Source organism: Pygocentrus nattereri, chromosome 20 (genome assembly GCF_015220715.1).
Source record: "Pygocentrus nattereri isolate fPygNat1 chromosome 20, fPygNat1.pri, whole genome shotgun sequence".
NCBI classification, from domain to species: Eukaryota; Metazoa; Chordata; class Actinopteri; order Characiformes; family Serrasalmidae; genus Pygocentrus; species Pygocentrus nattereri.
The window spans coordinates 20,044,252-20,056,946 of record NC_051230.1 but is presented as its reverse complement, the minus strand read 5'-3'; the positions used below and the strand labels follow the sequence as shown (position 1 = coordinate 20,056,946).

General features: G+C 42.1%; 1 protein-coding gene across 1 annotated transcript in view; it reads right to left on the bottom strand.

Annotated features, from left to right (window-relative positions):
• Positions 1-2,920: 2,920 nt before the first annotated feature.
• Positions 2,921-12,695, bottom strand: part of gc (GC vitamin D binding protein) — a 65,637-nt gene continuing 55,862 nt past the window's right edge. Inside the window, exons 9-12 of the mRNA XM_017695508.2 lie at positions 6,173-6,308; positions 4,437-4,531; positions 3,596-3,707; positions 2,921-3,105 (exon numbers count right to left, since the gene is read on the bottom strand). Of these exons, the coding sequence (XP_017550997.1) occupies positions 3,064-3,105; positions 3,596-3,707; positions 4,437-4,531; positions 6,173-6,308 (385 nt within the window). The 3' untranslated portion in view covers positions 2,921-3,063. The remainder of the gene's footprint in view (positions 3,106-3,595; positions 3,708-4,436; positions 4,532-6,172; positions 6,309-12,695) is intronic.

The following is a 12,695-nucleotide window of genomic DNA, read 5'->3' as shown; positions in this document are numbered from 1 at the left end:
AGCATCTTATTCACTAGCTTTTCCCGTTCCACCTTAAATGGTGCTGCAGTTATTATTAACGCCTCTGACATTAGAATCTAACTCTTGAACCATTTAAGGTGGAATGGGAAAATTCAAAGAAGATGCTGATGAATGTCCTTGTTAGAAAATAGAACCAGCATTAAATAGATAAATAAATAAAGCTGATATGACGTTAGCACGGGGTATGTAGTCATTTTAAGCTGAATCTGTACTAAATTAACATTAAAAACATGATAAGTGTTACTGTGCCAGCGTTGCGCGTTTGTTTGGTTTTCTCTTTAACCAGATTAGGCGCAGCTGGTGCGTGTCGGATAATTGTGGACCCCCGATGCTTGGCCAGTGTTGCCAACTCTTCAGTAAGGAAAGTCCGGAAAGCCGCTAGAAGTCGCTGAATGACGCCATCGCCTAATTTGCATAATGTATGTTTTTGAAGCTGTAAAGGAAAAAACGACGTGGGAGAGAAAAAACAGCCGAGATATGTTAGAACTACAAATGAACTCACTTCTCAAAACACGCTCAGGACTTTAATGCTGTGTATAAATCATTTTTACGTAAATTACATAAACCAGTTTTTGCTGTGTTGTTAAATGTTAGCAGTTAGCAGAACTGCTGTTCTACGCTCAACCCTCCTCCTTTATCCGGGCTTGGGGCGGCAAAGTGACCTTAAAAGAGACACTTTGGCAGAGTTACTTCGTTTTTTTAAAATGTATTTTTAGTTTATTTATTTTTATATATTTACTTTAAGTTTTCTTAAGTTTCAAACCTATTATTCACAAACTGCTCTGGCTCCCTGAAAGAGTAGGTCATCTTCAGTTTGGTCTTCTATGGCAGGTTCAGCTGAGGGAGCCGACTTACATGAATAAGCAGCTGATGTGCCAAAAAGCTGCAAAACATCATCAGGCAGCTTGTGCTCATAGCAAGCCTCACCAGACAACCTGAGACCATCTCGGATATACAGGATTGAGTTAAGGGTCTCCAAGGACATCCGATTTCTATGGACATCCCGCTCTGACTGTGAGACTGCACTGTGAGTGCTGTGGGACGGGGACAGTAACTGAAGAGCATGAGGCTTCATCTCAGAGTCTCCAAAAGTCTATAACACCACAAAAAGTCGCTAGATTTGTCACTTTTAAAAAAACAAAGTCGCTAGAGGCTCTGAAAAGTCGCTAAATTGGCAACAGTGTGCTTGGCTGTGCTGCTCTCTCCTCTCCACCAATCAGAGGGTCTGATTCGTGCTGTGGGTCTGGTGGATAAAAGGATCACCTGTGGCCGGTTATGGAGGAGAGCGGTCAGCATGTCAGAGACAGTTAACCCAAGTCTGCTGTAGCGTCCTTCTAAAATGTAGTCAGTACCATCTGTCTCTTGTGTTCCGTCTCTCTTTCTCTCTCTCGAGTGCCACCCGCTGTGTTTTGGGGACAGTAGTAGCTGTTTTGGGTTAGATTTGTTTTGTTTTGTTCACTTCTTTGGCACCGTCCACCTTTGTGGCTGGTAGGACTTCATTAGTTATTAGTTTTCATATTGAATGTGTTGTTATTGTTTTTTTTCTCGATGTATATCTGCTCCTGTGCTCCTGTTATGTGCAGCTACCAATGGAAGCGAAGTAAAAGTTTCGATGTAAACATCGCTGTTGTGTGCTGGTGCCCTTCCCTCCATTCCTGCTTTACATGCCATGCCGTATTATTTAGTTACTCCTCCTCTCCTCCCCCAGCTACATCTGAGGGGAACGTAACAATAAGACATTTAGAACACTGAGTCACTATGCTGTACTAATGACGTGTAAATACTCTGCAAGCCCTGTTTAATCCCCGTTTGTGGGATTAAAAAAGTATCTCCTGGTTTAATTAACCTTAATGTTTCCAATTCAACTGTTACTACTGCTTAACCAGGTACAAGACAATTTCACCATTCAGAATCATCCAACAGGCTGTTTTCCAACAGAAAACTGAGGTTGTCGTTTGTTACAGGATTTTCATCTTGTGAATTCCTTTCCAACAGATCTGAACATCATTTCTCATTACCAGTCAGAATGTATGAAAGGGTGAAATTATCTCAGCATAAGAAGCTGCTGAACTTTCTTATTCATTTCCAGCTCAGGACGCTAATATGGTTGTGCTCTGAAACTCCACAGATGCACCATCTGGAACACCTCATACAATTATTCCTTTTAATGCAAGACTGAGCTTTCAAGATGAATAACCATTGAACTACATGAAACCATCAATGAAAAATGGAAGGTACACTGTGAAAGAGAGGTTTAGCAGTACTCTTTGAAAGGGAGTCATGCCAGGTAAAAGAGGTTATTGTTTCATGATGAAAAAGTGAGCTTGAGCTGCAAATGTGAATTTTCAAAGATTATAGATTACAGCAGTCTGTTGATGTGGTTAATTAAATAATAAACAGAGCTTTTTCTTACAGCTAGTTCACCCCTCTACACAATCCAAGTGCTTCTGTTTAATTTAACCTAACATTTCAGGTCATAATTGCTCCCTCTGGTTTCCCTCTTCTGAGTCTTGGTTCCTCTTAATGTTTCATTCTCAGTTGTCACAGTTTCCTGCCACTGTCTCCCTCAGCTTGCACATTAAGTGTCTATCACAAATCCACAGTAATGTAATGATGCTTTGTGCCAATGCTGATTAAAAGTGTTGCTATGCACATACAAGTAACTCTGAATTGAATTAGTGCACCAACTCTGGTAGCTAAAAACCTAATAGTACACATTAGACTGATAAGCAAACAGATTTCAAAAATTCTTGTTGCAGAAGCAAAGTATCACATCGTTTTATCTCAAAAATCTCAGTGATGTGTTTTTTCATTCATTATTAAAGGTTTTATTTTTAGACAAACATTAAAATCGTACGTCACAGGCTTTGAGGACACAAGAAAAACGCTGGAAAATCAATGATGCATGTGGCAGCTCAAGTTTATTTAGAGAACAAGGCAGAGTTGAGCTTAAAAGGGGCACATTTTCTATTCAAAGAGGAACATAATTAAGTGCTTCCTAGTCACGTTACGTCTTTGATTACATTCAGGATCTCTGAGTGTTCAAGCTGTAGCGTCCTCCTCATGCTTAATGACCGCCTCTGTCTGTGAAAGGCAAGGAAAATGTAAATGAATGGACACGGAGATACAGCCCTCTAACTATCAGATGCTGTGCTGATTTCGTGCAGTGTTGACATTTACTTAATTGCGGCTGAATTTACGTAGCACTGGGGAAGCTCATTTCAGATGTGCTCTGAGAAGAACTGTTTAAGCACCACACATCCTCATCTGCTATTTTGTAGATCCTAGATGAAACACTGTGACACCCAGTGGTGCAACACTGCTGTTTTATCCAATCTGCATTTGTAAAATTCAATTTTGTTTACCAATTAATGTTTACAGAGTAGTTCCTTATCAAATTCCTGGTAATGGCCATAAAGTGAAGCTGTTTCAAGTCATTGGCTAATCCTTCTCAAATCATTACTTAACCCTTCTTCAATCATTGACTATCCATCCTCTGAATCCATTCTCTCACAAGTCCTGTGATCTCAATGGCACTTTGAGGCTACTACAAAGCCAGAGGCGGCTTGCTCACCAGCTTTTGGCACAGCTGTGGAGGCGAGTGCTGGGGACAGCAGGTAGTAGACAGCTCCACCCACGCCTGGCCTCGACTCTCGGCCCCCTCCCCCTGGACTTCCTGCTGGACCCTGGAACACAAAAAGGCACTGAAGCACATGAGCCCTTCACGCAGAGCTGGTTCCAGCTTCCCTGCTGAAATGAACTGAAAAATCCCTACATAGTTTTTTTCTGTAAACAGTCGAGGACAGCTAAATCGTATGATTTCATTTGGATACTGTTGACTGGGTTCTGCTATATTTCATCACTTGTCACAGTATTACCTTTTTGGGGGAAGCTCCTTCAGTAACTATGGAAGGATGTGCTGGTCACACATCCGTGTAGCATGGGTGCCCACTGTGGTGAACTGATTACGCTGCACAGGAAGTGTTACAGGCCTTTTAAATTAAATTTACTAAAAACTGATGTTTACTGAAAAGACTACTCAGTTTCCCTTATAGATTCCAGTCAGGACAGATTTGTATGGGTCTCAGTAAAGATGTACTGAGATTACTCTTTCCAGAGAATCCTATTACAGTTTGAATCTTATTACAGAAAACTCTAAACTGTGATAAGCAGGATGCCTCCAGGACTGTGGATGGGAAATACAGCCAAAATACTTAATTATACACAGCTCAAATGTGCTTATTTTTGTTAGTCTATTTTTCTCCTATGAAAGACGTGTTGAACAAGTGAGTCAGGGCACAGGCTAGTTAAGAGGACTGAAGAGGAGTCCACGTTCATTTGTTCAAGGCTTGCTATTCAAAGTAAACTAAATGGTAATTTGAGTTTTCTTGATGAATATTCATGAAAGGTCTCACAGTGTTTTGAAGGCAGGCAACTCGAGCTTAAAGTATTGCGAGCACAAGGCGTCCGTCTTGGCCAGCAGCGCCGCTGTCTTCTCCAACTTACTCTCCTGTGAGATGAAACAGTCAAGAGAATAAAGTCATTCTCTGGCAAATCTGACAGGCCAGCAGCAGAAACCTCAAAAAGAAAATGCAGTAGGAAAAAAGAGACTGGAGGCCGCAAAATTAGCCTTGACAATCTGAATGAACAATGACTCTCTGTTTTCTGAACTGACTCTTTTTGCAAAGTTTGTTGCAAAGAATCAAACATCCATTCGAATAGTTCATTTTTGCTCCAGGTACATGGGGATGGGAGTCATAATGATTGCTCAGATCAACCCGTGTAAACTAACTGTCTTCTATTTGGGAATGTAAGTCATTCGGGGCCAACAACTAAATTTAGTGTGATAAGAAAGAAACGTCACATTGATGAAAGCCATTACATTTTTACACTTTGGATGAATGCCAAACAGTCCATTTGAATGTTTTCATTTTTGTGTAATTTTCATGGATTTATTGACAAACGTGGATTTTTTTTACTGTACTTATCAGCAGCCTCATATGACCCGAAAACTGAATTTACTGAGAACATTCAAGTGACCCAGTTGTAAGCAAAAGTTTGCACACCCTAGGTGACAACAAGTTACACATTTTAATGCAAAATTTCTATTTAATTGCTTAATTTAACATATTGGAAACATATGAAAAATCATGAAATATGCCATAACATTTGCACAGGCCACATTTATGCTTTATTTTTTCACATAAACAGTAATTTTGTATTAAAATGTGCAGACGTGTGTTTTCTGTATGAGATGTAAACAATCAACATGTCATTTGACCAGGGGTGAACAAACTTTTGCAAATGACTGAAACAAACATATACGGTTTGACTGAAAATTAAATTTATAATTTCATGTATGGACATTAATGGGTTAATATGTTACAGATTAAACTGTGAAAGATTCATTTGAACCTTACAAAAGTGCTGATGGAGGTCACGTGATATGACCTAATTGGATTAGTGTCCTCTTTCCCTCCTGCTGTTGCACAGAAGATGTTTTAGACGTGGGCACAAGTCGTTGCATTCTGATTAAAGATTTCAGGAGCAGAAGTGCTGCAATATGAAGAGTCACTCTGGGAAACTTTGTGTCAATGTCTTCTAACATAATCTTGCCCAACTCATATCCTCAACTGAGGAAACACGTGCAAGAATCCCAACAATGACCTTTATTTGACTGTGAACAGTAAACTCATGTAGGAGCCTGTGTGTGAAAGCATAAAGACTGAGGAAATAAGCTGACAGCCCCTTTACCATTCACAAACACTGAAGTAGAACTTTGGTATGATCCTGAAATAAACTGTGAAGGATGTGAACATCTTAATACTAACTTAAAACAGTCTGAACCAAAAAGACAATCCTCTATTTTGAATGAGGTTGTCAGGATTGTTAACTGAAAACTCTTAAAACTGAAACGGCAGGCCTGTGGAAGTGAGTGCGTGGAAGTGAAGCTTCGTTTAGGCAAAGCCAAGCTCTGTTTAAAGTTTTTAACCAAGTGTTGCACCTGAGGGCAAATGAATGTCCAACACAATCGATCACCAAACAGCTCTAACTACTGAGAATTGCACACAAGCCATAATGAGATTCAAGAGTGAATCTGTTTAAGGCAGGCGTAAATAAAGCCATTCATCACCGGCGCTGATATGCCTACCTTTTCCTTCAGACATGTTGTGGAGTCATCGGGGGCCGAGCAGCAGGCCGCAACTGTGCTCTTAATCTGATCTTGTATGGTCGTCAGCACTGGCAGCGAGACTGATGTGTGCTTCACTCCGATCTGGAACAAATATCTGGAGATACATGAAGAGCTAAGTTTGTATTCATATCTTTGTGGGACATTAACACTGACTTCAGTTAAACAATGATTTTATAGGAGCCTAAGAACACCAGAGGCCTGTTTTACAAAACAGGACTGCTTGCTTAGTTCAAACTAGCACTGGATTTTCAATCTCATGATCGTGCATCACTTTTGCCTGGTCAAGCATCACCAGGGCAACTTACACTACACATCTAACCTTCTCCAAGGCAGGTTAGGTTTGGGATTTCAGATCATATACAGCTCTTAGACTAATCAAGGCAGGGCTCCTGGAACAGCCTCTAGATGAATTTGTACCCATCCAGTCCTTTTAGTGTCACTGATTTGTTAATCATGTAAAAATCATCACTTCAAATTATACTACATATGGAGGGGTCCAAAAGTCTGAGGTCACATTAAAAATTTGAGTATTCATTTAATCCTGGAAATAAACAACAAACAGGTTTGGACTTTTGAAAAGTTTAAAACCAAGACATTTCATGATAATTAAAATGAAGCAGAAATATTTCAACAAATATGTTACACTTTCTGCCAGCCTGAGTGCACTTTCATTAAAGCAAAGTGGTGACTACCTGAATAGTAAGAAATGTTGAAATTCATATAAACATGTCAAAGATTCTACTTCTGCAGGAGCAGGAGGAGGCGCAAGAGGGGCAGACGCGCCGGGATACTGTGCAGGACAAGGAGAAGGAGCTTCAACCCTCCGCTTCTGAGTGTTCTGCTCGCAAATGTTCAGTTGCTGGCACAAAGTCGACGAGCTGAACACGCGGGTCAGGTTTCAGCGCGACCCGACTAGCTACAAGAAGGCCAGATATGACCTTCAAAAGACCATCAAGCTGGCCAAAAGGAGCTACAGGGACAGAGTGGAATCTAACTATCTTGGCTCTGATCTCAGATGTATGTGGAGTGGCCTGCGCACCATCACTGACTACAAAGTAGGTGTGATCTGTGATGGAGTCTCTTCCTCCTCACTTGCAGATGAACTCAATGCTCATTATGCTCGTTTTGAGGCAACTAACACCTCACCTGCTGAGAAACTCCCAGTAGATGAGGAGAGCTGCACTCCAGCCATTCCCCTGTCTGAGGTGGTAAGATCCTTCAGGGCAGTTAACCCATGCAAGGCACCCGGTCCCGACGGCATGTGGGACCAACCAGCTGGCTGAGGATTTCACTGACATCTTTAACCTCTCCTTAAGACTGTCAGTGATTCCCAAGTGCCTTAAGGAAACCACAATTGTTCCAGTCCCCAAGAAATTGTCTGTCACCTGCTTGAATGACTACTGCCCTGTTGCACTGACATCTACAGTTATGAAGAGCTTTGAGCAGCTAGTCAAAGCTCACATCTACTCAACACTTCCAGCCACCATGGACCCCCACAAGTTTGCATACCACTCCAACCAATCCACAGACGATGCCATTTCACTAACGATACATGCTGCTCTCACACAACTGGACAGAAAGAACACATATGAACGAATGCTGTTCATAGATTACAGCTCAGCATTCATCCCTGACAAACTCATTCTTAAGCTCACAGACTTGGGTTTGAACACTCATTTGTGCAACTAGATATTGGACTTCCTGATGAGAGACCCCAGGTGGGTCCACACTGACTCTGAGCACAGGGGCTGCCCAGGGATGTGTGCTCAGCCCCCTCCTCTACTCCCTGTATACACATGACTGTGTAGCCAAACACACGTCTAACTTCAAGTTACATCATCTTCAAGTTTGCTGATGACACCACCATCCTAGGCTTCGTCACTGATGGAGATGAAACAGCCTACCGAGATGAGGTCAGTGCTCTGTAGGAGTGGTGTCATGACAACAATTTCTGTCTCAACATCAGCAAAACAAAGGTGATGATTGTGGACTACAGGAAACAGCAGAGGAGTGGTCACGCTCCCCTATTCATCAATGGAGCTGAAGTGGAGAGAGTCAGCAGTGTGAAGTTTCTTGGCGTACACCACACTGATGACCTCACCTGGTCCCTCCACACCAACACCATTGTGAGATCTGCCCGTCAGTGTCTCTTCTTCCTGCATATGCTTAGGAAGTTTGGTCTGCCTCCGCAGATCCTCACCAACTTCCACAGGTGCACCATAGAGAGCATCCTCACAGGCTGCATCACTGTCTGGTACAGCAGCTGCACCGCCTGTGACCGCAAAGCCCTTAGAGAAGTGGTGAGGACGGCAGAAGCCATCATAGGCAACAAACTACCAGCCTTACAGGACATGTACCAGTCCCACTGCCTCAGCCAGATCAAAAAGATCTGGTCAGGCAGAAGCCACCCAGCACACAGCCTGTTCACCATCCTGCCATCAGGCAGGAGATTCCACAGCATCCAGACTAGAACAACCTGGTTAATGAACAGTTTTTTTCCCACAGGCTGTCAGGCTTCTGAACAAGCTGTGAAGCTGTGGGTCTGTCCCCAACTACCATTTACTCAGTCACTCTGTCGGTATTATTATCATATCATCTCTGCTATGGACAATAACACCTTAACACTAAGCCATTTTAAAGAACAACAACGCAGTCACTCAAGTCACTTTAAAATGTATATTGTCTCTATGTCTTGTGTATATTATCTATATTTTGTGTATATTTCACTATATTTTGCATACATTTTCTAGATTTTGTGTACAACCCCAATTCTAATGAAGTTGGGATGTTGTGTAAAACAAATAAAAAACAATATGATTTGCAAATCCTTTTCAAGCTATATTCAATTGAATACACTACAAAGACAAGATATTTAATGTTCAAACGGATAAATTTTATTGTTTTTTGCAAAAATTCACTCATTTTGAATTTAATGCCTGCAACACATTCCAAAGAAGTTGGGACAGGGGCAACAAAAGACTGGGAAAGTTGAGGAATGCTTAAAAAACACCTGTTTGGAACTTTCCACAGGTGAACAGGTTAATTGAAACAGGTGAGTGTCATGATTGGGTATAAAGGGAGCATCCCTGAAAGGCTCAGTCATTTACAAGCAAGGATGAGGCGAGGTTCACCACTTTGTGAACAACTGCATGAGCAAATAGTCCAGCAGTTTAAGAAGAACAAATGACAAATAACTTGAAACTTGATGCTGCCAGTGCTCATGTCTTGTAGACAAGGCTGCGTTTGCAGTCTCCGTGCCCTTATGAGGCCAGAGAAGAAAAGACCGCCTTGAGCTGGAGGCTGTTAGCGATAAACATCAGTGTTGGCTGTTTAGAGCTGGTGTCTCATGAGGTTTCTATCAACTCTCCCTCTTGAGGTAACAGAACCTGCAGGCTCACTTAGCATTTTAGGCTCTTTAGCGCAGTTCACTCTGAAGGAGAAGAAATTAGCACAGCACGAGTGAGCTAATTGGACTCCTTTTATTGTTTAACAGTAATCAGAAATTCAAGAACTCTTTGGGGCATAATTGAATATTAACAGAGGCTAAAAACCACAAACAAAGAAAAACCCACATTATTAGGACTTTGAGGTTCGCAGCTGATTCATTTAACTACCAGCCACTAGGTGGTACAGTTGACCAGCTAATAAGCAGAAAAATAAGCCCAGATAGCGGGGGTGAGGGGATGTAGTGAAGATGGACATGGAGATGGTAGGTGTGAAAGTAGAGGAGGCAATGGATAGGGCAAGATGGAGGCAGATGATCCGCTGTGACGACCCCTAAAGGGAGCAGCCGAAAGAAGAAGAAGCGGGGGTGAGGGGATAGAGGGTCACTGCTGGCCCACTGATGGAAAGCTGGCGGCTTGATCTTGCAAGCAAACAGTAAACGTTCTGAGTGTACGCTATGAATAATGTTCAATGACATACACTATATATGGGATATACACTATAATGCCAAAAGTATTCACTGGTCTGCCTTCACACACATATTTAACTTGAGTGACATCCCATTTTTAATCCTTAGGGCTTAATATGATCTCCCAACCTTTGCAGCTATAACAGCTTCAACTCTTCTGGGAAGGCTTTCCACAAGGTGTAGGAGTGTGTTTATGGGAATTTTTGACCATTCTTCCAGAAGCCTATTTGTGAGGTCAGACACTGATGTTGGACGAGAAGGCCTGGCTTGCAGTCTCCGCTCTAATTCATCCCAAAGGTGTTCTGTCGGGTTGAGGTCAGGACTCTGTGCAGGCCAGTCAAGTTCTTCCACACCAAACTCGCTCATCCATGTGTTTATGGACCTTGCTTTGTGCACTGGTGCGCAGTCATGCTGGAACATGAAGGGCCTGTCTCCGAACTGTTCCCAAAAAGTTGGGAGCATGAAATTGTCCATAATCTCTTGGTCTGCTGAAGCATTGAGTTCCTTTCATTGGAACTAAGGGGCCAAGCCCATCTCCTGAAAACAAGCTCACAACATAATCCCCCCTCCACCAAACTTTACACTTGGCACAATGTAGCAATATAAGTACCGTTCTCCTGGCAACCGCCAAACCCGGACTTATCCATCAGATTGCCAGACGGAGAAGCGTGATTCGTCACTCCAGAGAACATTCTAGAGTCCAGTGGTGACGCTTTACACCACTGCATTCAATGCTTTGCATTGCGCTTAGTGATGTAAAGCTTGGATGCAGCTGCTCGGCCATGGAAACTCATTCCATGAAGCTCTCTACACTCTTCTTGAGCTAATCTGAAGACCACATGAAGTTTGGAGGTCTGTAGTGATTGACTCTGCAGAAAGTTGGCGACCTCAGCATCCGCTCTGTCATTTTACGTGGCCGACCACTTCGTGCCTGAGTTGCTGTCGTTCCCAATCGCTTCCACTTTGTTATAATACCACTGACAGTTGACTGTGGAATATTTAGTAGTGAGGAAATTTCACGACTGGACTTGTTGCACAAGTGGCATCCTATCAGAGTACCACGCTGGAATTCACTGAGCTCCTGAGAGCACTCATTCCTTCACAAATGTTTGTAGAAGCAGTCTAAATGCCTAGGTGCTTGGTTTTATACTCTTGTGGCCATAGAAGTGATTGGAACACCTGAATTCAATTATTTGGGTGGGTGAGTGAATACTTTGGCAACATAGTGTATTTCACCATATATTTGTCCTCACAATGTAAACTTGGGGGGTGTGGTCCTAATCTTTGGTAACGCTTCTGGAAGCATTCCCCTGACCAGTCACAAGGCTCACTTCTCTGGCTCATGTCTCTTGTTCCACCCACACAAACAGTTTCAGAGTCAGAGAAACTTGGCGAGCTAACCACAACCAAAAGCTAGCAAGCCAAACCACCTGCCTGTAGCTGCCGGTTGCTGGTTCTTTTGTTTTATTCATGCAAGAACATTATTTGTTCGTCTGTTCCTTCACTTTGCTTCGTCCACTAGTTTGTCCCTTTTTCTGCCCGCCAGCACCATTTTTCATCCAGTTATCATCACAAAAGAATTCAGTTCTGTGTGAGTGGCTGAGCAAGCTAGGGGTGTTGGACAGAGAGCTGTCAATCAAGCTGCTCATTAGTCCCGCCCACACCGTTCACAGTAAGATGTCATCAGCCGTGTTTAATCTGTGTTCACGCTTTGTTGGATCTTTAATATAACATACATGTTTATTATCCTCCAAACATTTTAAATATTTTGCTCTGTGTTGCCTGGGAGTTTAAGCTGTCAGACAAACTGCCACTTTTCAGCACTCATTTTCCACTCATCCAATTTCCTTGTTTTTCCTTCATTTGTTTCTTTCATTATCTTTTGTACATTTGTTTAGTGAGTCATTTTAACAGTAATATTATACATAAAACTGGTTATACAACTTTAGCCAATCTAGCACAGTGTTACAATTTTCAACAAAAAGCCTAGTCATTTATTTTTTCTTTTAAATGTTGGTTTTAATTGCAATTGTTCGTTTCTTTTCCAAAATAAAAGGCGGTGCACATTGAAAATCTGTTTGAGGAGATCAGAATCTAGTGAGAACTTGTATGCAGTCTGGGCGGTCTGAGCGCTGACCAGCAGTGGCGTACAGTCAGTTGGGTGCCATCCTTATCAAACTAGCAGACAGATATGCTTGTTATCTGGGGAGAAGTCAACCAAACCAAAAAAAAAACCAAACTAAAAGCAACTTGAGATTGAGGAAAAAAACATGGTCATTGTTGTTAATTCCAAATCTCATTACCATAAACCACATTAAGTAAATAGAAAGTGAGTCTACCCTTACTACCTCTTATCCTTTAGTTTGTAAGACCACTCAGGAAACCAATTATGATTGTGATCTCCATGTAGTACATGAATGTGGTTGGTGCACATTTATCATCTTTGATCTCGTCTCCAGAACACAGGACCTAAAGAACGCCTCAACAAAATCAGAGGCTCAGGCTGTTTCGATTTTGCCTCTATAGAAGGTAAGCCATGTAGAGAGGCCCATCTAATTACAGTCTGGG